The 25,387-nt window shown below is 38.1% G+C and overlaps 1 protein-coding gene across 2 annotated transcripts in view; it reads right to left on the bottom strand.

The window, feature by feature from the left end:
- WAPL (WAPL cohesin release factor) overlaps positions 1-25,387 on the bottom strand; it is a 63,424-nt gene that overhangs the window by 12,041 nt on the left and 25,996 nt on the right. Inside the window, exons 5-9 of one of the 2 annotated variants that reach the window (XM_021399665.1) lie at positions 14,653-14,748; positions 11,815-11,967; positions 11,429-11,565; positions 9,426-9,537; positions 3,759-3,986 (exon numbers count right to left, since the gene is read on the bottom strand). In XM_021399665.1, the coding sequence (XP_021255340.1) occupies positions 3,759-3,986; positions 9,426-9,537; positions 11,429-11,565; positions 11,815-11,967; positions 14,653-14,748 (726 nt within the window). The remainder of the gene's footprint in view (positions 1-3,758; positions 3,987-9,425; positions 9,538-11,428; positions 11,566-11,814; positions 11,968-14,652; positions 14,749-25,387) is intronic. The other variant, XM_021399666.1, reaches the window with a different exon arrangement.

Below are 25,387 nucleotides of genomic sequence, written 5' to 3'. Positions count from 1 at the left end.
CTGATAAAAGTACCTTCCCTTATTTACTGAATTCTTTTTTTCTAGGAGGAACATATATCTAAATTCAGCAACACTGAAGACAACTCTATTTCCTGCATACTGCAGTTGAACAGATTTTAGGTTATTACCTTAGTTAATCCCCTGCGATGTTTTTAATGAAGCTCCCCCCATTTATAAAGACATTACTATTTATGTTGATTTTTCTAAAGGCCTCTATAAAAGGCAAAGATAACAATAAAAGATATTATACACATATTAGACATATACATATGTATGTATAAGATTTACACCTACACAGAACTATATCAACTTCCGTAATCTCCAAAAACATACACGTAAATCTGGGCTACTATATATCTAATAATTTCATGTGCCACAAAGTCTACAATGAACAGCTAGAGAAAAAGCTGTGAGGCTTCCTTAAAGTGAACTGAATTTAACCACTTTCAAGTTATCTTCCTTCCCTGACATGTTTGATTTGTAATGCTTCTAAGGCGGGCTGTGCTCATTCTGAGCTGTGAAGCATGTTCCAGGAGGACACTAGTGCAGACCTCAGCACTTCCTGGGAATGACAGTACTCACCGGGCTTGAATAAACCTCGCTATCTTTGAAAGCCAAGTTATTATTTGCATGATTCCTCCTCAACAACCCGGATAGCTTCAGCTGCTTCCCTTGCTTTCAGAATACTGATTTCCGAGGAGAAGAAAGTTGAAGATCAATGCTGATAAAGAAGAGTTACCCACTCAGGAGTTCTCAGCTATCTCATTATTTTTTTTTTTTTTCAGAAGCAACTTCTGCAGCACCTGGTCACTGATGACTGTACAGTTAGTAACTGCATTTCAGCAATGTAAATGGAAGCATCCTTCGGCCATGAAGGTGTTGTGGGGGGAGAGCACAGGCAGCAGCAAATCCACAATAGGCCATTTCTCACCGAGTCAGCAGCTTCTTAATTCTCCATCACAGAGGAAACAACAACTATAGCCGCAGTTACTCCTGCAGCTGTTTCATCACTCAGGCATCAGTGAACTGCCTTTAACTGCCAACAGCCATAAGGACAAAAATGATTTTCATGTATGCTTTAATGATTCAAATCTTAACTCTTGCTTTTGAACAGTCATATATTCTGTTCATTTTTATGTATGTTCCCTTACATTTTCTTATTCAGAGACTGAAAAAGTTACGTGTCACCAGCTGAAAAGAGAATTCACTCTGGATGACTTAATTACAGATAAGATCTACCTGCAAGCATCAGATACACTGGGCTACACTGACTAAAAGCAAATTGCACTTCTCTAACAGGAAGGTTAAGTTCTGGTTTTGGAGAAGATCAAACCTCAAGAAAAATCCTGGAATAAATTCAATGCACAGAGAATTCCTTTTCAGTTTCTGGCTTTAGATTTTTCAATGTTGAGAGCAGTCTAGAAAGCTGAATCCTCTGCATATATTTACGAGTACTCAATAATTAGTCCAACCTCATTTCCAGTTGGAGTCTGCATGAAGATATGGGCGGTACTGGTCACGTGTAGTTGGTAAAGCACAAACTGGAGCTATCAAAACATCTGTTGCAATCCTTCTGTTTTTCAGTGGTTATGTCCAAGTTAGAAAAAAACACAGATCTTTTCTGTAACTCAAGAAGATCTGCATTTTTTGTTAGCATTTTCTGCCTGTCTGTCATCTGGTAAAAATGGAGATTACTTATTATATCTCATTACAGAGATTCATTTGAAAGTAACTTACCCTCCACACATGAAATTCACTACTGTCTCAAGTTACCACTGCTACCATCATAAATTGGCAGAGAATCTGTTCACATCATTTGGCTTGCAAATATTCTCTAAACACTGTATAGTCTACTTCTAGATGGTGCAGCTGGGAGGGAACCAGTTTCCATCTGTGAGGTACTACAGTATTTAACACATTTACAACAACAGCTCAATATGATTTAAAAAAAAAAAAAAGATGGCTCTGGAAAAAAAACCTGAAATTTTTAGTTATATTTTTCTTTATTCATGGATAATTTTTTTGCAGGACAGAGTCCCTCTTAATACATCCTCTCCCTTTTAAAACTCAGGCCAGCTCAGATTATGAATATTAGAAAAGTTTAGCAGAAGACAGTGTCCTGTGTAGCTGCATGCTTTAGCAATCAAGAACCTGTAAGCAGCTGTTCCATGCTTGATAAATGGAGCTGTCTTACATTTAATAATGCAAAAGATCTAGCAGATCATGAACTATGTGAGTCTTCTCCAGGGTAAGACATTGATTATACCAATTCCTTGCTAATCATTACCTAGAAAGCACAGTCTGTTCTGTGCTGATATCTTAAGATTGTATCATATGAATTACTAGAGTAAGCTGAAAGCAGAAAAAAAATCAGCTCAATCTTATTCTGCCTCTGCCAATTTCAAAGGCCAGAAAAACCACTGAGTTCCTTACCTATACATTTTGTGAGTTTGTAGGAAATAAGTCTAAAAATTAAACACTGGAACAATTACCATCTGTCAACATAAATCACTTACCGACGTTAAGAATGACATCAAGATTACCCTTTCTTAAAACTCAACTCCTCCTAATGCTACATAATACTAACTTCTGATATCAATTCAGCTATCTGTTCCACAGCTAGAATGTGGAGTGGGAGATGGGGTGCCAAAAGGACAAAGAAATTCCTAGAACTTAAAGGACAAAAGTAGGTCACTAGAACTACGAAAGAAAATGCCAGTTCATCAATGCAGAGTATCTTTTAAACTAACATAAAATAGAATACAATCTTATCTTCAGATTACCAACAAGAGTTGAAATGTTTGTTGCAGATGAAACTCTGAAAAGCTCACTTCATAATCAATAGATTAGAAACTTCTCGTCAATGTACATGTTAGATTAAAAATAACAAAAACCCATTAAGAACATCTGAAATGTTAAAGAACTTATCAGAAGATACTAAAATTAAGATCATACAAATATCTGTTACACTGAAATAGGGTGAAAGCAATAAAACATTACTAATTTGTGCCATCTTTGACCACACATCTAGTCAATTTGTTACCCATTCTTCAAAGATGCTCTTTCAAAAAGACTTGCAACTTACATTTTGTTTTTCAAACTAGCTCAACACTAGCATCAAACCATGGTCAAATTTATTTTTTTAAACAAAAATGTGCTCACTCTGCAGCAGCCAAAGATACATTCAATAAGCACTAGTAGGCTTGAGAAAGGAAGCATAAAATAAACAGCCCTCATCCAAACTTAAGGTTATCGATACATCTGCCACTGCACTTCCAGCAGAGAGAAACTACTTTCTGAAAGACAGATTTGTTTATTTACTTTTAAATGCAGGTACTTGCACCACATTTTCAGTTTAGCACACAACACTCTTACTCTCACATAACAACCCTACTGCTTGTAGATGTATACAGATGAAAATTTAAGCAAAGAAATTCAAATAAACTAAATGTAATCCTGAAACATAATTATTTCAAATCTTATTGGGTTTTGCTACCTGTAATGAACTACACCCTTACCAATAGCCAATGGTGAATCAGACAGCTGAAGAACATAACTTTATCCTCCTAAAAAGCTTTTATAAAGGAAATTTTAAACCTAAAAAAGAAGATACTTGCAGTGCAATCATATGAAGAGAAAGTCAATAGCGTCATGACTTGTTAGTTATGAGATAGGAAATGAAGGTTGCTGCTTATCAATTCCATTTTATTAAGCATTTCACTATCGTCAAGGTTTCCAAACAAAAGCATGATACCCACCGTGATGTTTTCGAGATCAAGATGTTTATTGTGAACAGTTTCACACAGTCTCCGAATTTTTTCCTTAATTTTATTCATGTCTTTCTCATTCAGCAGCTTGGCAGAAGAAGCATCTTGTTCCAATTCCAACAGCCGTATCATCAGATCTAAACTAGCTCTGTCTAAATCCATGTTCAGACGATCCCTACTCAAGATGTACATTAGAGCTGCTGTACAAAGGGACAAATTCTTCGGTTGGGAAAGGAAAGAAAAAAAAGAAAGTGATTTTTAATAATCATATTAAACAAGTTTTACAATTTTTAATGAGATTAAAACTTACATATGTCACTCTGACCTATTTATTTCCATAGAAACTACAACAGATTCAAAGAACACTATTTGAGAGAGGTAATTCTCATCTACAAGACACTATTTTTCAACATAGTCAACACAAGTAGCTACACATTTTCTCCAGCAATGAACAAGAGCCTACACACTGTGCTCCCCAAAATCCGCATCACTGGAGATGACCTACTGTCGCTACTGCTGAAACGCAGCACCCACAGCCTCACTTACAGAGACTTACTGGTCTCTATAAACATTCAGGAAGTGTCAATGAATGTCAATGGCTGCCTTTTTTTTTTCCGCATGGAGGAATTCAGTGACACACTTTGCTTCATACACACTTCCATGTCAGACGTCATTGTGTTAGACTGCCCCTCCACTGCCATCTGTCAGAAGGCAACAACATGCAATGGAACGCTGGTGGAAAGGTTCCACCTCTACTGCCATACCACCAACATCCACCCATACATCAGAAAACACCTGATAAGTCCCCACCCCCACTAGCACTTGCATGAGTATTTCCTCTGGTCCATAAATTGATTCATTGTAGCTAGTTACTAACACATTCTTTTAACCCACAGAAATGAGACAAATAATTAAATATATTCATAAAGCTCTGGTAGAGAAGCAGGTTTTTCTGCTTTTGAGAGATTCAATGCTGCAACTGAATAAAATGATAACTCCAGTAACACAGAATTACGGAAGAAACAGATGGCAGAGGAAGAAAGTAAAAAGTCTGTGGTACGTGCCAATGTTGGTGAAAGTTCAAGTTAGGTGGGTTAAGCTAGTGACAGAAGGCATCAGAAAGATTGTAAGGATGGGAATGGAAGACAAAAAAAAGCACCTGTTGACATACATTCCAGTTCTGCCAAGCAGGTCCATCAGTCAATAGCTTACCCAAACCTTTCCTGCACAAACACATTTCATTTCCATCGGAATTCTGCTCTTTGGAAGCAGATAGAGTGTAAACAAAACCAGCCCTTCCTCCCACATCAGTTTTTCAACTAGAAAACACTATTAGCTCAACCATTCCTATCGTACGAAGAATTAACAGAAATGTTCTATAAAGACCTCTTACTGGCTAAAGAATATCTAAACTTTCTTCAAGGAGTTGTAATTCATCCTCATGAGGATCCAGAAAAGCAAAGGCAGAAGGGGGCTGTTAGGAAGAGACAAATGTCAGCAAGAGCAAGAGATGATACCAAAGGTATCTGTCTCCAGGGCTGGCAAGTACAGTACTGGTGCCAAGAGACCCATCTATCCAATGAGCTCCAAGCAACAATAAGGAGTAAAAATGTACACGAAGAATTAAGGTGTGCTGAGCACAGTACTTCCATAAACCTTTTTAGACATCTGAGGGGGTCTATCTGTTTTCTGTGGAGTAACTGACTGAATTCAGTTCTGAAAGAAGAGTCAACATGCTGCATAGTATGTATTTCTTTTTTTTTTTTGCGTGAATGGTAAATTTAAAATGCAGAAAAGTTAAATTCACATCACAGAACTAAAGTCTGGGAAGTACATGTTGTACAGCTCAACAGGAAAGAGCCAAATTTCTCAATCATAACAGATTAACATTTCGTTAACAGTTCAGCCAACCATCAAAGCAATCATTAGCTGCCTCTATTTTAGAAGCAAGCAATAATCATACCTGGTCATACCAGGTAGTATCAGCATTTCCAAAGCAGGATTAGGCAGCTGACAGTCTATCAAAAAGTATGTTAAAATGCCTTCTTGGCTGAGACAGGGAAACCCTTGAGGGCAGAGGTGAATAAAATGCATTCGGAATAATGAAGGAAGCAAGGGTTTTTAAATCTACATCTTCTTTCACAGTACAACCTGAAGGCACAAGGTTGTTTTTAAGAAATGAAGCTTAGCTGCAAATATCACTATTCCAGCTTTGTCAGCTGGACCATGTAAGGCAGGAAGCAGACTACGCAGCTTGCCTTGATAGACATTAACTTCCATTTATTTTCTCCAATAAACCTTGTAATTTTATAATTTAAATCATAGAAATTGTATTTGGTTTAAACTGTAAGAAATTTCAGGTTACTGGAAGATGACTACACTTTTTGTTCCTTCAGAATGGCAGTTCTTAGAACAGGAAGAACCATCTTATAGTGAACAGCACTACCTGGCCGCTCAAACCCCCCACAGGACATTTAGTTTCTGACAACTGAAAACCATGCAGTAGTAGAGAGAAACTGCAGAATTTAGGATATGGACTACTAACATTTAGGCATTTCAGAAAGCCAGAGATTGCTCTCGGATCACTACTTAGAATACCCTGATTTACAGATACTCACAAGCCTGATAAGGGCAATCAGACTAATTCTGTAAGACTGTACCGAATTCCTGCTTCTCTCAGGCTTCCTTCTTCGCAATCCAGCTGACTTTCTATTACACAGCGAGTAATGGCTTTTCCTCCATGTAAGCACCTGTCATCACTTCCCTTCAGACTTTCCAACCCAGGTTTTAACATGCTTAGATTAAAGAGGAACCAAGGTGGGGGCGAGGACATTATACAGAAGGTTTCAGGCTACAGGAGGACTGCTGGACTGCAAAAACGAGTGGAGTAGGTATGGGTAACAAGAACTAGATTCCTGCAACAAAGAAAACCTTAAGACAGCCAGGCCAACAAGCTCCCAAATGTTCAACTACAAGAGGAAAATAATGATGTTGCAAAATAAGTAAGGACTTCAGATAGTCATGGTACTTATACTGCAGAACAAATCTGCTTCAGCTACATGTCATTGATACGGTTTACTAAAAGTCATTTTTCTTACTTATTACAGACAGGTTGGTTTAATCTTAAGTAACAATAACTCCTGAATACAAAATACTGCTCTGATGAGTAAGTGTTCAAGACAGTTAATTACATAGGTTTCCGCCAACCTCATGCACTACCATACAGAGAATTCTAACTTGAAAAAGGAGGAGGAAAATCATCTGTACAAGTCATTTTTGATCCTAAAAAATAAATAATCAAAACCAACCAACCAAACAAAAAATCTTATGGATTGGTGTAATAAACCTGTGTCCTGTTTCATTTGTTTTTGTTTTTTTCCTGTTTTATTCCTGACAACACTTATAACACATCCTGCTTCCAAACAAAGGCCGTGGAAGGGAGAAAAGAGTAAAACAAACATTTGGTCTAAACAGAACTGAAGGCATACTTACTATTTCTACCCATTCTTCTACAGTACTCAGGAAAACAACCTAGTTGAACATTTACACTAGAAACTGCAGGCCAACTACGCCCACTCTCATCCTTGTCTTCCCTTGCTCATTCTATTTATAACCCAACTTACAGCAACAGATGGTTATTTTCTGGGGTTCAGTGCTACATTCAATGCAGTCTTTCTTTTTATGTTTTATTCACATGCTCAAGACATTGCAAAATCACATTTCTGTGCTTAACTACTGACAGCTATAATCAAAATATAGATTTTACTTGAAAAATGAACAATATTCCATAGTCTTTAAAACATAGCTAGAGACAAAGTCAACCTTAAAAAAAAGTATCAAATTGCAGCTTACAAAAAGAATCTATAAGCAAATTACATCCAACAAGTACTTATCATATAAATATTCTGGAGGCACAGCTCAAGATGATAACAAGCAATGTTGCTTTCTTTACTGATTGAAAAATTGCTCTGCATCTACTATTTTATATTCTTATGGAAGTCAGCAAGTCATCTGCTTTCTCAGTCTACTCCACAGTACAGTACAACCGAATGCAAGATACTGCCATATTGTTGCCATGAGCACTACCATTATGACAGTACTCTCCCACATCCAAAATACTATACCAAAGTATCAACAACTTAATTGTACTATTTTCCCCACAGTCCCTATTCATCTTAAATCAATGAGAGCCATGTAAGTGTAGCGTAATGTGATTTGTTATTCTTGAGTTACCTCGCACTGATTTACTGAGAAATTTCTTTTGATTTTAAACAAGTTACAATTTTAGTGAAACGATTAGTGAACGAACAGGTAGGTTATAAAGACAGCAAGGTTATACAAAAAAAGCCATTGTTGGAACATACACTGACAGTACTTAGAGCATATATTTTAAAATTTATTAGTAGTTTGATAAATCAGTGATCTTATAATAGTGTATAATATATACCAAGAAATATATATTGAAATGTTAAATACATTGTAACGTTAACTTCCATCTTTTTCCCTCCAGACAGAAGGGAGCATTTCAGATACACTGAAAAGGGTGAATAGAATCAATGCTTTTTGCTACTGCAGACTAATAATAGCATGCAATTTCCTTTTGAACTGTGTGTGCTAGTTCTTTTGAAAATGAAGAAATAATGGGAACTGTTAAGTGACAGCCTAAAATACACTGAGCAAGCTTGTACATTTTCCAAGTAACTGTAGCTGTCCTCTGCAGATCTCCTGCAACTCAGTGGTGGTATCTATCTTAAATAGTGTGACTATATTTATTGCTAGTATCAGCACTATTTCAACAACTCACAGAAAAATGAGTAAGTTGAATCTGGTTCATACGTCTTACAGTTAGCCATTGCTAACTTGCCAGGAAGAAAGAAAATTAACTATTATTTTAAAATTAGCTCCTTAGAACTCTATAGCTCCTCTCCTTACCTCACACCCCCAGCCCCCACTGTAAGATGTCAAATACAATCTCTTAACTGCTTATTCCTACAAAGTTTTCTACTGCAACATGTCATTCTGCAATAGCTATTAGAAAACCAGTAAGGTGAACTGGGTATACATATATCTACTACCTGCTTCTAGTAACATTTCCCACATTCAGCTTCCATACCAATACTTGAAGGGAAACTCCACAGTTTTCAATCACTGGCAAAATAGTACAGCTATCCACAAGTTACAGCTGAATTGAGCTTACAAAACTGGTAAGGAAAAGCCAAACTGCTTCAGTTCTCAACTCTCAGGTCACTTTCCCTGTTTTATCATAGAACACTGCACGTACTCATGACATCCCACAAATGCAACTACAGCACTGCTCAAGGAGACGAGCCCTAGACGTGCCAAATTCCCCACCACAGCCGCAGCAAAGGAAGCGATTCATACAAGCTACAGATCTAGCATTTAGAGACATCTTTAAATAAAAATAAAATATTATTTTAAACTTTTAAGTCTTTTATTTGAATGAAATACATAGTTTTCCTTCAGATCTGTTTTGAAGAAAAAATACTATGATAAATTTTTAAAAGGTGGTTTTTTTTGTTTGTTTGTTTTGGGATACTCTCTAGACATGATGCTTCACTGTGAATTATGTGTACACAGAATTTATAATAACTACACAGCTATAACCAAACTGTAATAAAATAGACAATGGATACATACCTGATGGTGCTGGGAATCATCCAGTGTTTTGAAAACCATGGCTACCATCCCATGTGCTCTCAGATGCATTCGGAAGCTGGGCATGGCGCACTTGGTCGCCAAGCTGATTACACTAGAGGAAATTAATTCTGGATTAGAACGAAAATCACATTTACAAGAACTGTAGTGAAACAAGTCTAAGAAACACCACTGAACTTCAGATCTTGAGAAGCTATGTTCTAAATTCTAAAATTTGTTTAAGCCAACTTCATAACTGGCAAGCAGAGCAGCATTTATTCAACAGTTGTTTACCACCAAACCGTGTCTGTTTACTTATTTTAAGGTCAGCTAAAAACCAATTTGAAAGCATACCCTGAACTTGCTTCGTTCAAACAAAATTCGAAATAACTGAATTGAAAATAAAGTGTTCATAGATTAAGCATGAAACTGAGGTACAGGTACAGGAAAGCTCACTGTGGATCAAGGAATAAGCCAGAATTCTAAATGTGAGCTTCCATCACTATCTATTTAATTGACTGATTAGTCCTGCTCATGACCTACACTACTTCTACAAAAGTTTTAAAAAAATCTTTTAATATTTATTGCTACATTTAGAGTTGATGGAAACACTATAGAGTTAATATATTAGTCTAATCAAAAAGTTCTGTTGTACAAGATGGAAGTTTCTCCCTTATTTTTGTTAGGAAGTTGCTTTGTCATTCCCAGCACAGCCCAACACATGGACTATTTAAAAATACACTGCTTTTCAGTGTGGAGTAATGTGAGAGCAACACTGCAATCAATTTTTCTATGACTAGTAAGGAAACAATGTAAGATTCATATGGTAAGGTGCTTTAAGAACCAGTAGCCTTTCTCCCATTACAACAGCACCAATTAGAGCTTTTACGTTGTTCAGTATCCTTACACATCGATTTCCTTCGGAGAAACAATTTTCTTCTCATTTGTTAACTGAAAGAAAAACATCTATGGTGTTCCTATAAGTTGTACTCCTTGATAAAAATGTGGGAAGTAAGAAGTCATCCTAAGGCTTTAAACTGCTTGAAATCCAAGCAGGTGCACTTGATGTGAAAGACAGTCCTGAACTATTGCTGTGGTACTAATCTATTTTCATAACAATGTACACAGAAACAGGAAAGCAGATTACTCCAGTTTATGCTAAATCAACAATATTCATTACTGTTTTTCAGGGAACATGAAGAATAAATTATTTTTGTAATAGCACTCCTGCAAGTGTAAAGCTTTTTCTCAAGCGCAGACAAGTCTCTGAGCATCCTTATCACTTGTGTCTGTGGATCATGCTGTTCCTTTCTCTAGCATTTCAGTTGCGGTAAACAGGAAATTTTAGAAGTATCAAAAAGAGATAAACTATTATGTGGTTACAGAACATCATTCTAACTAATTTTATGTTCAGACAATAGAAATCAGTACTATTGCTGTGAGTAAACTTTATCAAAGCATGACTGTAACTTTTTTGATACTACCGTAGCGATAACGTGTAAATTGAACGTTAAAAGTGCCATAAGTACTCAAAGACAACTTAGGAAAGCTCCCAACAAGTACTGCAGCCACAACACTTCCAGTGGAAGTTTAGTGGTATCACCACATTACATTAGCTTTACATTGTAGCCAGAACAACTTAACTGTCTTACAGATTTTATTGCAGAATTTTGCTTTAAAAATAAGAAAAACAACAATAGACATCTCTCATTTAAAATCACACTGAACTAAGTTATCAGATTTCTTTAATTTACAGTAAGGCAAACAAGTTTTGAAGATGTACCTTACTGTGCAATTTCTTACTCCATCTTCTCTCCTTTGTACTGCTGCTGATTACTCACAACATACCATCTTCAAGACTATTTTCAAATGTTATTCTTTACAAAAGAAGTGCTGGGTAACCCGCAAATAACATTTTAAAGTTTGGCTACTTCTTCAATGGCTATTTATTTAATTCAATTGCTCTTTTAAATACCAGCTTGATGTTTTATATTAAAGTATCTTACCTAAGGCAACGTGTGTTTAGGGGCTGATTGCTCTTCAATCCACTTAGCAAGTACTCAATATCATCTGTGAACTCTTGATTTTCACCAAATTCCACTACATCATTGAAGTGCTTTACATGTTGAACAACAGTGTATAACTGGAAGAGACAAATATTTTTACCTAGGTAAGTTGCTCTTGGGATTTATGATAACCTTAGCAAGTACAGTTTTAAATCCATTCAGTTTTGAGTGCAAGAAAACATTAAGTAGTCAAAAAAGGCCATTCAACTATATAAATAAAAAATCTTATCTTTACAAGGTAAGCCAAATTTCATTTTGACACTGTTCCTTCAGTTCTTAGAATTATCAATAATTCTTTATTTTAAAAATTTGTCAAGAATACTTACTTCTTTGTCTTCTTTCCTACATTTCAATGCAGTTACTATCTCTTGATAGGGCTGAGTAGGTATTGTCACAGTTTTAATCACTTTGGGAGGTGGTGCAGGAGCCTTAAAAACTCCATCATCTTTATGAATTGCCTCCTTTGAAGATAGCCTTACCTATTAATAAGAAAGTGCTAAAATGGGCAGATGTTTTGAGCATGTAAACATACACTGAATACATCAGGAAACAGTACAGGTGTGCAATTGTCAAATTCACATTTTGGGATAATTTAGTCCTTCCCTTACGCTACCAAGATGTACCTAAATTGTGTGATAATGTACCTACCTACTCTTAAAGAAAAAAATCAATAAAAACAGAAATTACATGCATTTTTAAGTATTAAAAACAGTTCTAAGTAGTCAAGAACACTCCAGTGAATTCTGAAACTGAAAAAAAAGTCCCTTACCAATGTTCTTTAAGCTTTAGGGTAAGTAGAAGAATCAAGTTAAGGGTTTAAAAAAAAAAAGTATTTGTTGATACTTACAGGTATTTTACCCCCCTTTCACTGGAGCTTCCAGAACAGAGAGTATAGCTGGTAGCTATACCGAACCATCATTAGCACACTGGTCTGGATATGATCACAGCACCAAGCAATCACTGCTTCAGCACAGCTGGAACTGAAAAATTACTGGGTCTACTGCTCTCACTCCTATCTACTGGAGGCTACCACATTGCTGTGCTCAGGGTATACTACCAGAAACTGACCTCACCAACCTAACACTGCAGAATGTCTCCAGGTAGGAGACTACCTATGTAATTTTTGTAGTACCATAAAAACTTGCTGCTAAAGTAAAAGAAGCATGAAAGCCTCAGACAGATAGGGTATGTTCTAATAAGGTATTCTCCACACACTGGCCATATGCATAATTGTGTTACTAATACTTTCTAGGAAAAACATATTACAGCATGAACTACAGCAAAACCTAATTGGAATATACAACAGTTAGTAAAGGACTTGATGCAGACAGAGGATAGGCATTAGCTGTTACACACTGCAGGGGATATTAGAGAGGAAAGCTTTCTTCTTGTAAGTCAACAGCCAAAACTAAAATACAAGCCAAAACACAGTATTCCTTACACACTGCTTCTACCAGTGCATGGCACTTCAGCGTTTGCTCACTTAGGCTCCAGTGGCAAAAGAATAATAAGCCACCCTGGAAAGCATTTATTTGAGGACTGTGATCTTAATAGGCTTTTCAAAGCAGGAGACCCGCTGAAGCAGAACAGTCTCATCCAAGTCTTGGTTAATGGCTTCGCCTTCAAAAGGGATCCCAAGGGAGTTAAAGAAGCCATAAGAAAGAGTACTTGACATAAGCAGCTTGCATGCTTTCCTATTGTAAATTTAAAACAAATTCATCTGTATCTGCAGGATCATCTGTTCAGGGATTACCGCTGAACACTTGGAATAAGGCTTATTTCTTACTACTCTTATATCTTGATCATACACACAAATCAAGGTTAAAAACATGACTGAAGTAACTTCAGATATACTTCAGAACACCAGAAGCACCTACAGCTTCTGCTAGCAAGTTGCTTCAGCCAAATCTCTGCCATGTTACTGAATTAATACACTGATGGTTCCAAAGTGGAACCCTGACACAAGACAAAATGGCCTGTTTGAATATGGATGATCCCAACATTCTCCTATCCTGAAGAGGCTATATTTCGAGATTACCTGAGAAGACTCAGAAAATCTGTCTTGCAGCTGGCAATCAGAGTCTTTCATGCAAAACAGTATTGATACAAAGATTAAGCAAGCAATAAAAGCTTCAGTTCAAACCTACACACTTGAAATCGAGAAGAGGGACTAAGAACTTCTAATCACCTTTTTTAAAGAAAAAACTCAGGGTGAAAAATCTGCTCTCCTCAAAGCTAATGCGAATAGTTACTTCAATCCAAGTCATCTGTGTTTTCCAGGCAGCATGGTTAACAGTGAAGGAAGGGCATTTTAAATAAGGTGAGGACAAACAAAAAAAGTGTAAATCAAAGATCTATCATCAGAACAGAACACACACACGGGTGGAATTAAAAAAAAACCACAAGAACTGAAGACATATCAGTGCTAGAATAACCTCACCTTGATTTTCTGTTCTCAGGTATGAAATAAGTTATAGACTAAATGAAATAAAGTTTATTGACAATGTACAATGCCATCCCGGCATAATCCATAATTGCTTTTACACACATATAAGCACAAGACCCTGGATTCTCAGAGTCTAAATACATTCAAAAATAATTACCTTAAAGTTCTGATCAAATACTAGTTTTTGAACAAATCTGTTTAAGAATTGTTTTCACCTCTTGTTAACTTCTTGCATACATCCTTCTATAATACTGGTCCTTCTAGGCACACAAAGAAAATTGTTTCTTTCACCTTGCCTGCAGACTCCAGTCACCAATTTACAATACTTTGTTCTTACAAAAGGAAAAGCAATGGAAATCTCTCTACACAGTTTTCCTTTTTGACCTACAAATTGCTGATTTTTATGGGTATAAGCAGCTTAATTCTCAAGGTTCTCAAAGAAGATAAAAATGGAGTCCACTATTAGAAAGCTTAACCTCTGCACACCAGGGAACACAACTCAGAGTATTTTTAAGTATCCACAAACTGAAATGATATAGAAGATTTCATTCTAGATTATTTCCACTGACAACCTCTTTCTGGCCAAATACCCAGTGGCTGACATCACAAAACAGACTTCATTCTGAATGACTGTGACATAACCAAATATCAATAACTTTTGTTGGTTTCAAAATATACCACTGAAACTTAGAAGATATACTAATAACAATCTACTTACTGGGACACTGGGAGTTTTCAAAACCGGTGGTGCTGGCAGAACCTCTGATTCCGGCTGGTTCCAGTGTCTAGCATTATATACAGCTTTTGTGGGAGACTACAAGGTAAAAATCAAGTTGTTGGGTTTTGTTTCTTTTTAAAATGCAAATTTACCAACAGTTACTTTATATTTCAAAAATGGCTGTACCAAGAAAAGAGCCAACAAAGCAGGAAGTAAAATGAGCTTCACTCTTTCCCTTCTGACTTCCCAGCAGCAAAAGTTTTCATTTAAATTCTCTATATTGTACATATCAGAAAACCTCAAAGACTTTGGAGTATCTTATGGGTCTAAAGATATATGGACCCATATAAATGGCAAAAGAAACAAAGTCCATGTATATCAAGAATTTTTCCTTTTTCTTTTTTTTTTTTTTTTAATCCATCCTTTTAAGATTTATTAGGACACAAAAGATCTGCAACATTCCTATAGAGAAAAACATAGCCACGGGCAAAAAAGCTGTTAGCCAATACCACGACAGTAGAAAATATGAACAGTTTGGAATCAAAATATGAAATTGATACAGATTCTGATGTTTAGAGAAATAGAAAATACTGCAATGAAATGTCTTAGTCCACATTAATAAATTAAGCTTATTTTTCCTGCCCAGAGATGTGCAAAGGCAAATCAAAGATGCATCAGAACACATTTTCCTTCATTTGGGGGGGGGGGGGGGGGGCAATGCAATTTAATTCTTCAAAGGAAGCTAAGCGAACTATATTCTACCATGTGAGTTTACCAGTCTAATTGCATAAAAACATTTCAGACTAATACGTCATTTCAGTTTTCACTATTTCTCAGTATGCCATATATTGCATATGTTCCTTAATAGCTTAACACCTTACCCACACCTATACAGCATTTTATGTGTGGAAAAATACTTTAAAATTGTGGGTATTAAAAAATCTTTTCTACCAAAATACAATGCATCAGCTATTTAAAACAAATAATTGCTGAAATATAGCCCAAAGAGGAGCATTTGTAGCAAACCTTGCAGAACCATCTGCATGGATTTCACAATCCCATGGAACACGGTAAGGCTTTGGAAAGCAAACTTAACAGCAGTACAGAAACTCCTGAGTTACTACCTATTTTGTACTAGATCCTTCTATTCTTTAAAAGAAGTGTAAAACATGCTTTGATGCAGTTGCAAGAAACTTACCTTAGTCGAATTTTTATTTATTTTCTATTTTTTTAAAGCAGTGCTCATGTATCAAACAGCTCCAAGTATACAATGGTTTCATCCCTTTTTCCGAAGCAGCTCTTCTAAACAAGTTCCAGCGGCCACATGTAGCCACAGTGAGCACACATAGCAATAACAGAAGGTTTTTCCCACAATTTCCATTTTGAACTTTCCCAAGAGGCTGAAGCACTAATTCACACAATTTCCTAACAATCACACCAGGCTCAGAAAGTTCAAGTGGGAAACTTAAAACAGAGTTCATGCTGCTACAGTTACAAGAGCAGATCTGTCTAAAAATAGGAAAACTGTGCTGTATAGATCCTTATTTGAAAACAGTTAACTGCCGAGAAAATGGCTAAGGAGTTAACTCTTTCCCCTATACATTTCTGAGTAGCAAGTTCTTACCCCGAATTTCAGTAAAGGTTTGCGATGAACAAATGAAATGTAGTAAGAAAGCTGCTTCCTTAAATCAAGGAAGATACAACGATAATCAACCGCTGACTGTTTTCTAGATAGCCACTTTATTTATTTGCTATTCACAGCCATTTCGCAGATTATCTCAGTGCACACTATGTCGGGAAGGAAGGGAGCAAGTTTCTGTGAGCCTCATCCTGATGTAAGGAGTAGCTCAAAGAAATAACAGCATAGAAGTATGAAGCATATTTAGTATTGACCTCAGCTTCCTATGACTGCTGGTGAGAAGACGATGTGAAATTCTTATTAACTTTGAAGGGAAGCTTAACTACTACAATTCTGACAGCAGTGTACTGCATTACAGCTGCTGAAGTCCTATTAACATACGTTATTCTTTATCAGTATCCTCAGATCTCTGATATAACTTCAGATATCCCTGCTTAAAAGATACAAATACAGTAATGTTCCTGAATTTCCTGTCTGGCAGCTACATGCTGCATGGCAGCTTGTCAGGTCTCTGCCACAGCACAGTCAGGCTTGGCATGCCTGTCAGGGAGATGCCACGGGGAGATTACAGCCCATACCCAAGCATAACAGCACCCCAGACCCGTGCCTACCCGGCAGCCTGACGTAGAAACAATGGCAGCACTGACCAAGGTGGGCTCCGCTGCTGCACGGGAATCCTGTTTTTGGAAAGCCCAATGGGAGAGCACCTCACGCTGCTTTTCCTGTGTACAGCAGACGCACAGCAGAGAGTTCAAGGGACAAAGAGACAGCTCCTCAGCACATGGGGCTCCAGGGCTCCTCAGATTAGAGCTGTCCTCTTACCTAGTCATCAAAAAATGTCCCTTCCTCCCACAGTTTTCCTTAACTCCTTTCTAAATCGAAAGTTGATGTATCCCAAAGCATTCTGTGACATGGCACTTCACAGCTTGCTCCGGTACTAACAGAGCAACGTGGAAAAAGGCTGCATTTTACAAGAGAAATCAAGTAATGCCAGCAAAAAGTGCTTGATTCAAGAAACGACAAATTCCTCATCTAAGTTATCTTTTAACAGAACATTAGCTGAAAGTGGTAGCAACCTAAACATTCCAACTCCTGCAGAATATCTGCTCTGGCCCCTAACCCTAGACCTATCCCCTGCTTCTAGACCCAAGTGATTTCCCTGTGATCCCATGCCACCAGCGATCTGCCTGGTCCTGTACCCGTACACCTGTACACCAACAGCTTGGCCACCACAAACACCTGCAAAAATGCAATAGGGCTTTCCAAATGAATATTTTCTACTATTTTCTGGAAGATAATTTTCCAGAAATATTTCTTAATACTTTTTAGATTATGCAGAGATTGTGGAGCCACTCACACAGATGTGGACGTGCCAATTATCTCTCTCCTTACCACCACTTCTTAAAGGAGCCTCCATGTTTTCCCTTTCATGCATCATGGAGACGAGTTTTCCTAACAATTTCAAAGCAGCAGCCCCGATTCCAACTGGTCAGTAAGCACTGCACAGACGGGCTTCAGATGACTGTAGCCAGCCAAAGTACCAAAGAAAGATCAAACGAATGCTGGTGAACAGAGTTTTCAGAGCCTTGATCACAAAAGACAAGTTTTGTTGTTGTGGGTTTTTTTTTTTTTTTGCATTGTTCTTTAAGAACAAAACCAAAGATGACAGCTCAGATGCCTGTGATAACAAGCTGTCCTGAAGATGCAACGCTGAGATGTAGGCAGCAGTAACTCAAGAAAGCAACCCCCTCTTAAAAAGAAGACAACCTTGCAATTATTCAAATAATGCAGACTTCTCTTCAAGAACTCCTCATCCCAAGACTAACTTAAAAGAGATGCGAGTGGAAGTACATCGCGCCTTTGAATTCTGTGTTCTTAAGGCAAATAAGCTCCGCAATATTAATCAGGTCTAAGCGCTTGTGCTGATTAGCAGTGAGTTTCTTTTTCTCCCATGTAGAGCACTAACAGCTTTTTACACAGAAGCAGACATCTAAACGAGTGCAAATATCCCAGTGATGGTGTAAAGAGTATTCTACTGTGAGACACCTCATGTGGCACTGAGGGGTGAGCTGGGATGCAAAAGCACATCTAACATCAGGGATTTCTTTTAATATTGTTATTTTTAGCAGAATGAGTGCACAGGGGTGTCAGCATTAGATGACCATCTCCAAACAGCATAAACTGTGGGTCATGCTTAACCTCTCCTCCCTGCAAGCTTCAAAGCAAGAGCTGGCACACCCCAAATACTGATGCAGCACTGCCTGCCGTTCACAGATGTAAGAATAGCAGAAAGTAAGAGCCAGGAACATGAGTCATGCTGAAAACGCTAGCAAAACAAGACAGACAGCAGCTATTTGCAGGCAGAACACTTTCCAAGGTAGAAGTCAAAGGGAATAAAAAAGAACAACAAAAAAACCCCACATTTTCAATAGATATCCTGAAAAATGCATTATTTACATTTGAAGGGCATTCATTAAGACCGTGTAGCAGATGCTTGTCAAGACTACAAATAAGTTTTAAAAAAAACTCAAAATAAATTGAAATTTGTTATTATTTGTTACCAAGGATTTATGATCTTTAAGAGCACTTCTCTGCCTTTGAGAAGGAAAAAGATGTAACAGGTACATCATGCAACAAAGCTTTCCATAACTGACCGTTTCTTTTGAAAGGGAAAGGAATGAATACCTGTTCAGAGCAAAGAAACAGAAATTACACTTCGAAACGAGAAGACAGGATATCAGTTCAGTACAGGTTCATAAAACAGAAAAGTTTCTCCGGACTTCTGATAAGACAGCAGTTTAAAATCAGAAGTAGATCAGAACCAAAGTCATATTCTTCATTGTTCAAAACGTGAACTGCATCTCTTCAATCACAGCAGCAGATGAGTGCCAACAGGTCCAGACCATTTCATCATGAGCTGCCAGACCATTCAGGACAGTACACAAAATTAGGTTTGTTTTTACATTGCCTACAGAAATACTTATGTGGCTGGAATCTGGATGTCTAGTTTTTATTGTGTCCTTCCAGGAAGGGAAGTGTGCTCTTTTGTTTGCAGGTAGAAACAGCTGTTGGTTTTCACCACGTGAATGAGAAATTTGAGTTACTTCTAATAGCTCTGTGGACGCATCTCATTAAAATCCAATGTCATGATAGAACCTCATCATTTTCAATCATTCTTTCAAAGCTGATATTTATCTTTGCATTTCTTCATATAAGGACTATTTTGACTCAGGCAGTAAAAACATTTTCAACATCTAGACAGTGTTTTTTTTTACAGTACTCCAAAGCACCGATGCCACGAATATTGCTGTATCCAAGTGTTTTACTCCTGTTAAACAGAAAGGAGTTCCAATAACACTCACATAAAAGAAATTACACTACAGTGCAAAGATCTCCTTTAATATTTTCTCAGAGAATGTCTCTACACAAAAAAAACCCAGATATTCACTAATTAATTACGTATTACAAACTAATTATATTTGGAAAGGTGATCCAAATACTGCACCTGAAGCAAGCAAAGCCAGTTGAAATGGATGCCACCCCTTGGAAAGTTTCTAAAGACTCACTGGCCATGCAGTCAGGCTTTAGAACCACCAAACGCAGTTCACTACAGAAATGGACTACATGATCCTGCATAAATATGCCTTAGAAAAGAAACAAGAAAGAACAAGTACTTGGACTGTGCATACAGTCTGTGGTTCTGAAGAGGCTGAAAGAAATGGAGGTGGAAGGGTGGGGGGAAAATATCCCAAGGAGCAAGTCCAAGAGCCAGACAACAGCCTACTTCAGACTATCCATGTTTTCTCCCCTTTCTCCATCTTCTCTATAGGCATCTTCCTTGTTAATCGCTATTCTCCCCACAGACAGGCAGGACATAAAAAACCACTACGCATGCACATAGCTTAGCAACTACAAGCTGGCTGTAGTCAGACAAGGTTTAAGTGTACCAGCAGTAGAAACCAAAGTCCTTGAAGCTTTCTTCACTCCAGACTTCTGAAGAACTGCAAAAGGAAAGTTTCCTACAAGCTCCAAAGGAGGCCTACAGGGCACAACAAGACGGATGACATCCGAATAGAAAGTGAAATTTTAACCTGAAGAAACAGGATAGTTTGGTCAACCTGAGATTAATTCTTCAACATAAATAATGGTGTTCTGTATACTACTGACAAAGCATAATCAAAGCTGGTCAGCTCTGAAGCAGAAGCCATATGGCTACTGTTACTGATATGGCCTGCAACCTACACTAACTCTAATTAAAAGGAGGAGAGTTCAACAGTTTAGACACATCATCACAATACATGGAAACATATCACTTCAAATCAAGAGAGCAGAAAAACTAACAGCCAGACAGAATTTCTACCCACACTATTGCTACACACACACACACCCCAGGCCCTCAACACCAGCTCTTTCCCTCTTGGTACCTGCCTGTGCTGGGCTGCACCTAATGTCAGCTAATGAAAGTACAGTCACCAGCAGAGCTGAGTGAACAGACCACGTTCAAACAGTGCATGGGAGCTGTGAAAACAGTTTTGCAAATTCAACTGCATTTAAGTTAAGCTTCCACTGGCAAATGAAAGTGCTGTATTTTACTCTCTTCCAGTGTTTTGGCATTTTAGAATTCTCTACAGGACTGAAGCCTTGTGCAACAGAGCATTTGCCCTACAGTTATCCAGTGTTGCCTAATTACTGGAACACTGAGTTAATTACAGGGAACTACACAGTTGATGGATGGGGGTGGGGAATACTGTAAAGACGCAAGAGAATCTCATTTCAAAACACCTTAATGGATCTTTGTTTCTTGACTAAGAAGAGTTAACAACAGTAGGAGCTGGAAGGGTAAAACACAAGGCTTCCACTGTGACATTAAACATTTTCCACTCAACTTGATATTCCTGAAAATGTTAAGCGCATACAAGGTGCGTTTCCACACTCAGTATTTGTTTCTTCCTCTTCCATGTATGAGGACTTAGTCTGTTATCCTCACACTGTACTTTGCAACCCTGCCTTCCTCTGAACCAAAGCTATGTCTCAACCGGTAACACCTTTCCCAACAGCGCTTGGGAGAAGGGACGTGCTTCTGACAGTGTCGCCACTGCGGTAGCAAACGGCATGTGGAGGACAGCCCAGGAAGCAGGGCAGCATCTCAGCCAGCATCTGCTAGGGCACACCCATCTCTGCCATCGCTTAAGATGAAGGAGTGGGAAGAAAACAATTTTGAGCAGCATCAAATGACTATCTGCAAGTTGACAGACTGACTCCTACATTTGCTTTTGCTGATAGCTCCAAGGTGTTATGCCCTAGCTCAATACAGCTGAATTACAGGGGCTGCTTCACTCTTCAAATTAGGTGACTAATCTAAACACCCGAGAGTCTTGATTAGAATCCTGTTTACCAGCTACAAGAAAGAAGCAAAGTAACTGTATCAGCATGAGACTGGTTTTAACAAATTATTGTTTAATAAGCAGATTTTAAATCTCCTATTTTTCTAAATCCATTTGTATTTCAGCAATACAGAAGTTGCTTAAACCACACAAGCCGTTTATCATTGGTTAGCACTTAAAACAGCTCACCAGTCATTCATCACTGCAACTAATAGTTTTTGGACAAAAAACATAAAACCAAATGTGCTCGAGCTCAGGACTGGGCAGAGCATCGGCCAGAAGTGGCAGCCAGCAGACGGAAGGAATGCACTGGGAAGCAGAAGCACGCTGTCACAGGTTGTCAGGGCCAACCGCTGCTGTTTGTCCAACTGCTGATGAAGCAGGCGGCTGCCTCACGCCATGCTGACAGCAGCCAGGCGTTTTACAGAGTATTTTGACTGTCAGCTCAACTCCTCAGAGTCAGAATAGCAGGTGTCAACCAATAATCTTTCCTATTTAAAAAAAAGATATTTTGAAATTCAAAATTATGAAGCAAAAAAACCCAACAGTTCAATACATTCAGCGTGAGCTGTTTCAAATCACCAAAATGAAAGCCTTGTTACAACTGCCTATCCTTTTAGCACTGTACCCTTCTCCCAGTGGCTATGCAAACTAAACGTAAGCAGTTCTCTTTACAAAGAGCCACACAGTCAGGCTTACAGAAAGGGCATGGCAGAGAGAGCGTAACTTTAGGATTATACTTCCACTGCTACCTTTCAAAGAATATTTACTTAATTTAAGCTATGGAAAAATAATTAACTGAAACCAACTGAGGTTGTGCACTTATCTTCACACACATTAAATACCAAATCCAAAAAATATCTTTAAAATTTCCGGTTTGATCTGGGGAAATGCAGATTCATTTGCTAGCAAGCGAACATAAATATTCCTTGCAGGATATCTTCAATAAATATCCACTGTAGAGTGCAACACGAGCCGAGTGGAAAACTACAGCTCAGTGCAGAGCCCGGTCTGTCCCCTCCCACACACGTCACCGCCACGCTCGCCGGGGGCCTGCACAGCCAAACCAGAGCCATGCATGGTTTCTTACTTCTTCAATTTCAAAACACTTCAGCTCGAGCTGTAAGTAAACCTAGACACAGCACTTCTTTCTAGCTGGTATTTAGAGCTACCAGTCAGCATGTAGCACCAGTGGAAAAAGTGCAGGTCAGCCCGTAAAATCTGTTGGGTTGTCCCCTCAACTTGCATAACCACAATCCCTACTAGGAACAACAGGATCACACGTAACCTTTATTTTCAAGGATTGACTATTTCTCAGGATGGCTAACATTTTTAACAGGAATACGACAACTCAATAAAGACAACCTACTCGCAGGCAAAAAAAAAAAAAAAACAACCCTCACAGGACAAGCAAGATGCAGTTAAACAATGAGCTACGTGCTATTTGCACACCACACTGAACTTACGCAAGAGGAAAAAATTAAGTGCTGAATCAGCAGAAGTGTGATAGTCAATCTAACTGGAAATTTGTGCTCTTCCTACAGCAGTGATTTACACATCCTTCCAATCAATCTACCCAAAAACACTTTGAAAGCTCGCACGCATTTCTGTACCCTGCTGGACACAAAACCCAGCAGTTGCTCGTAAAACTACGTAAAACAGCAAAACCAATGGCTGGAAGATTATGACTGAAGCAAATCTTTATCTTGGCCTCACAGTTCAGAAGCAGCCTTTGGGCTAAGCCACGTCTGCGTTCAGCAATGATTTCATTCATGTATTCAACACTACTGTCATGTCTAACTCTATTAATGTCACTTGATCAAAGTAATGTGTGTAATCCTCCTAACGCCGGCTGCATTTAGCGAGCATTTCTCAGTTGCAATGTTGACTTAACCAGGTTAAAGACGACTTAATTCCTCTTCTTTGGTTCCCTTAACTGAGCAGATACAATTGTTCAGTCTCCCAGTGAAGCAGACCAGGATTTGTGTTAAACGTTTTCTTTCTGTGGGTTATTTTTAAATACAGTTCAGTTCCTCAGTTTAGTTCAGTTTATTACCTTATGAAACTGAAAGAGCAAGGGGACAGGAGTGAGCAGGTGTGGCAAAAGGAGAGCAAAGTCAGCTTCACCAAATACTGGTCAGTATTTTTTCTTCCTTTTCATTCCAAACCATTTACTGCATTAGTCTTTTTCCCCATTTTGTCTGAAATGCATAACAAGATGAGCTCTTCCTGGCTAATACATTCTGTGCTGGTGGAACAACTTCCACCAAGCCCACACGGTTAAACACAAAGGCAATGCTTGGCAAGAGGAACCCCATGGTCCAGCACTCCAAGTGAGAGGCACGAAGGAAATCGTTTAACGGTGTCAATAACAAGGTCTTTCCACACCTTTTCCTACACAATCCCAATGCATGCATAACAAGAAAAAAAGCACAATGCTGCAATACCCGGGGAAAAAATTGTTTGATCCCTATTTTCAAGCCTTCAATCTTGAGTAGATTTGAACTACAGCAACAAAAAAGCTTTTGTATTCTTGAGTATTAGCTTCATCCACAGAAGAGGAACTGCAGGACCTGTAGGTGAGTATATCACAGCCATGTGGAGTTCCCAAAGGTCCTACTTGGAGACTGAGTTACTGAACAAGCTGAACTAAAACTGTAAACATCTGCAAAGAAACTTTTGCAGATATTACTCATGTAAGGTTCCCACCCATAATTTGCAAGTCAAGTAATGCCAGTATTTATGTACTCTAAGTACATAATTATGTTCTGTAGCAACATAATATTGCCCATCACTCAGGCTCGGGATAAAGGGAATTAAACCACTTAAAGGCAGAAGTCAGGCTAGGACTTCACATACCTAATGTCATGTAGAAACTACCTTAACTCCAATGCTCATTATTGTATCTATGAATGGTCAATTATTTTAGAGAGGTTCCTTACATTAAAAGCAGTTTTTAGAAACAGTGCTATTTGCTCCTGATGTTAGAAGTAAGTCATTAATGTCTGTTATCTTTTCTTACCCATTACTCAAACTTTCAAGTACTGGACTTTAACATTGGAATGGAATGGCTGAATTTCACAGAACACGAAAGTTAGCAGCAACCCTGCTGATCACAAACTAGAAAAATTCTTCAGCTCTCTGGATCTACTGAAGCAGAACAATACCACCTGCTGCTTCTCAAGTAATAGAGCTGTTTGCCTTTCAGCTCAGTGCAACACAGAGGGCCGTACCTCTAACACCACCGCCTAGCAGGAAAGAATTACGAGTTAATCTGCTAGTTCCTGCAAGGAAAAAACAAGCAAGAAAGAAAGATGATGTGAGGATGCAATAACTTTATTTTACTGTATTTTTAATCAGGATGAGGCTGTTAAGGTCAGGTTAGTACTTTCACTTCATTTTTTTCATTCCCAGAATGAAAATTCCATTAAAAAGGAATTGAGATTAAGAGTTTATAATTTAGGACGATAATTATAGCGTCTCTAATTACCATCAGAAGCTTCACAAGCTTTCTTTTTTTTATTATTATTATTAACTCCATGTAACAGCCATATGATTAGAGAACGTTAAACTTTAAAATCCAAATTGCAATTACAGTAGTTTCTACTTCAATGCCTATTATATCCCTGCAGGTCGAAAAGGTTGCTTAATTCTCACGTCTTCCACTTGAATTAAGTTTATTCCCAACTGAGAACTTCCTAGTTGAATCCAT

Source organism: Numida meleagris, chromosome 5 (genome assembly GCF_002078875.1).
Source record: "Numida meleagris isolate 19003 breed g44 Domestic line chromosome 5, NumMel1.0, whole genome shotgun sequence".
In the NCBI taxonomy this organism is placed as follows: domain Eukaryota; kingdom Metazoa; phylum Chordata; class Aves; order Galliformes; family Numididae; genus Numida; species Numida meleagris.
The sequence above is the reverse complement of the archived record's forward strand: the minus strand, read 5'-3'. Positions and strand labels throughout refer to the sequence as shown.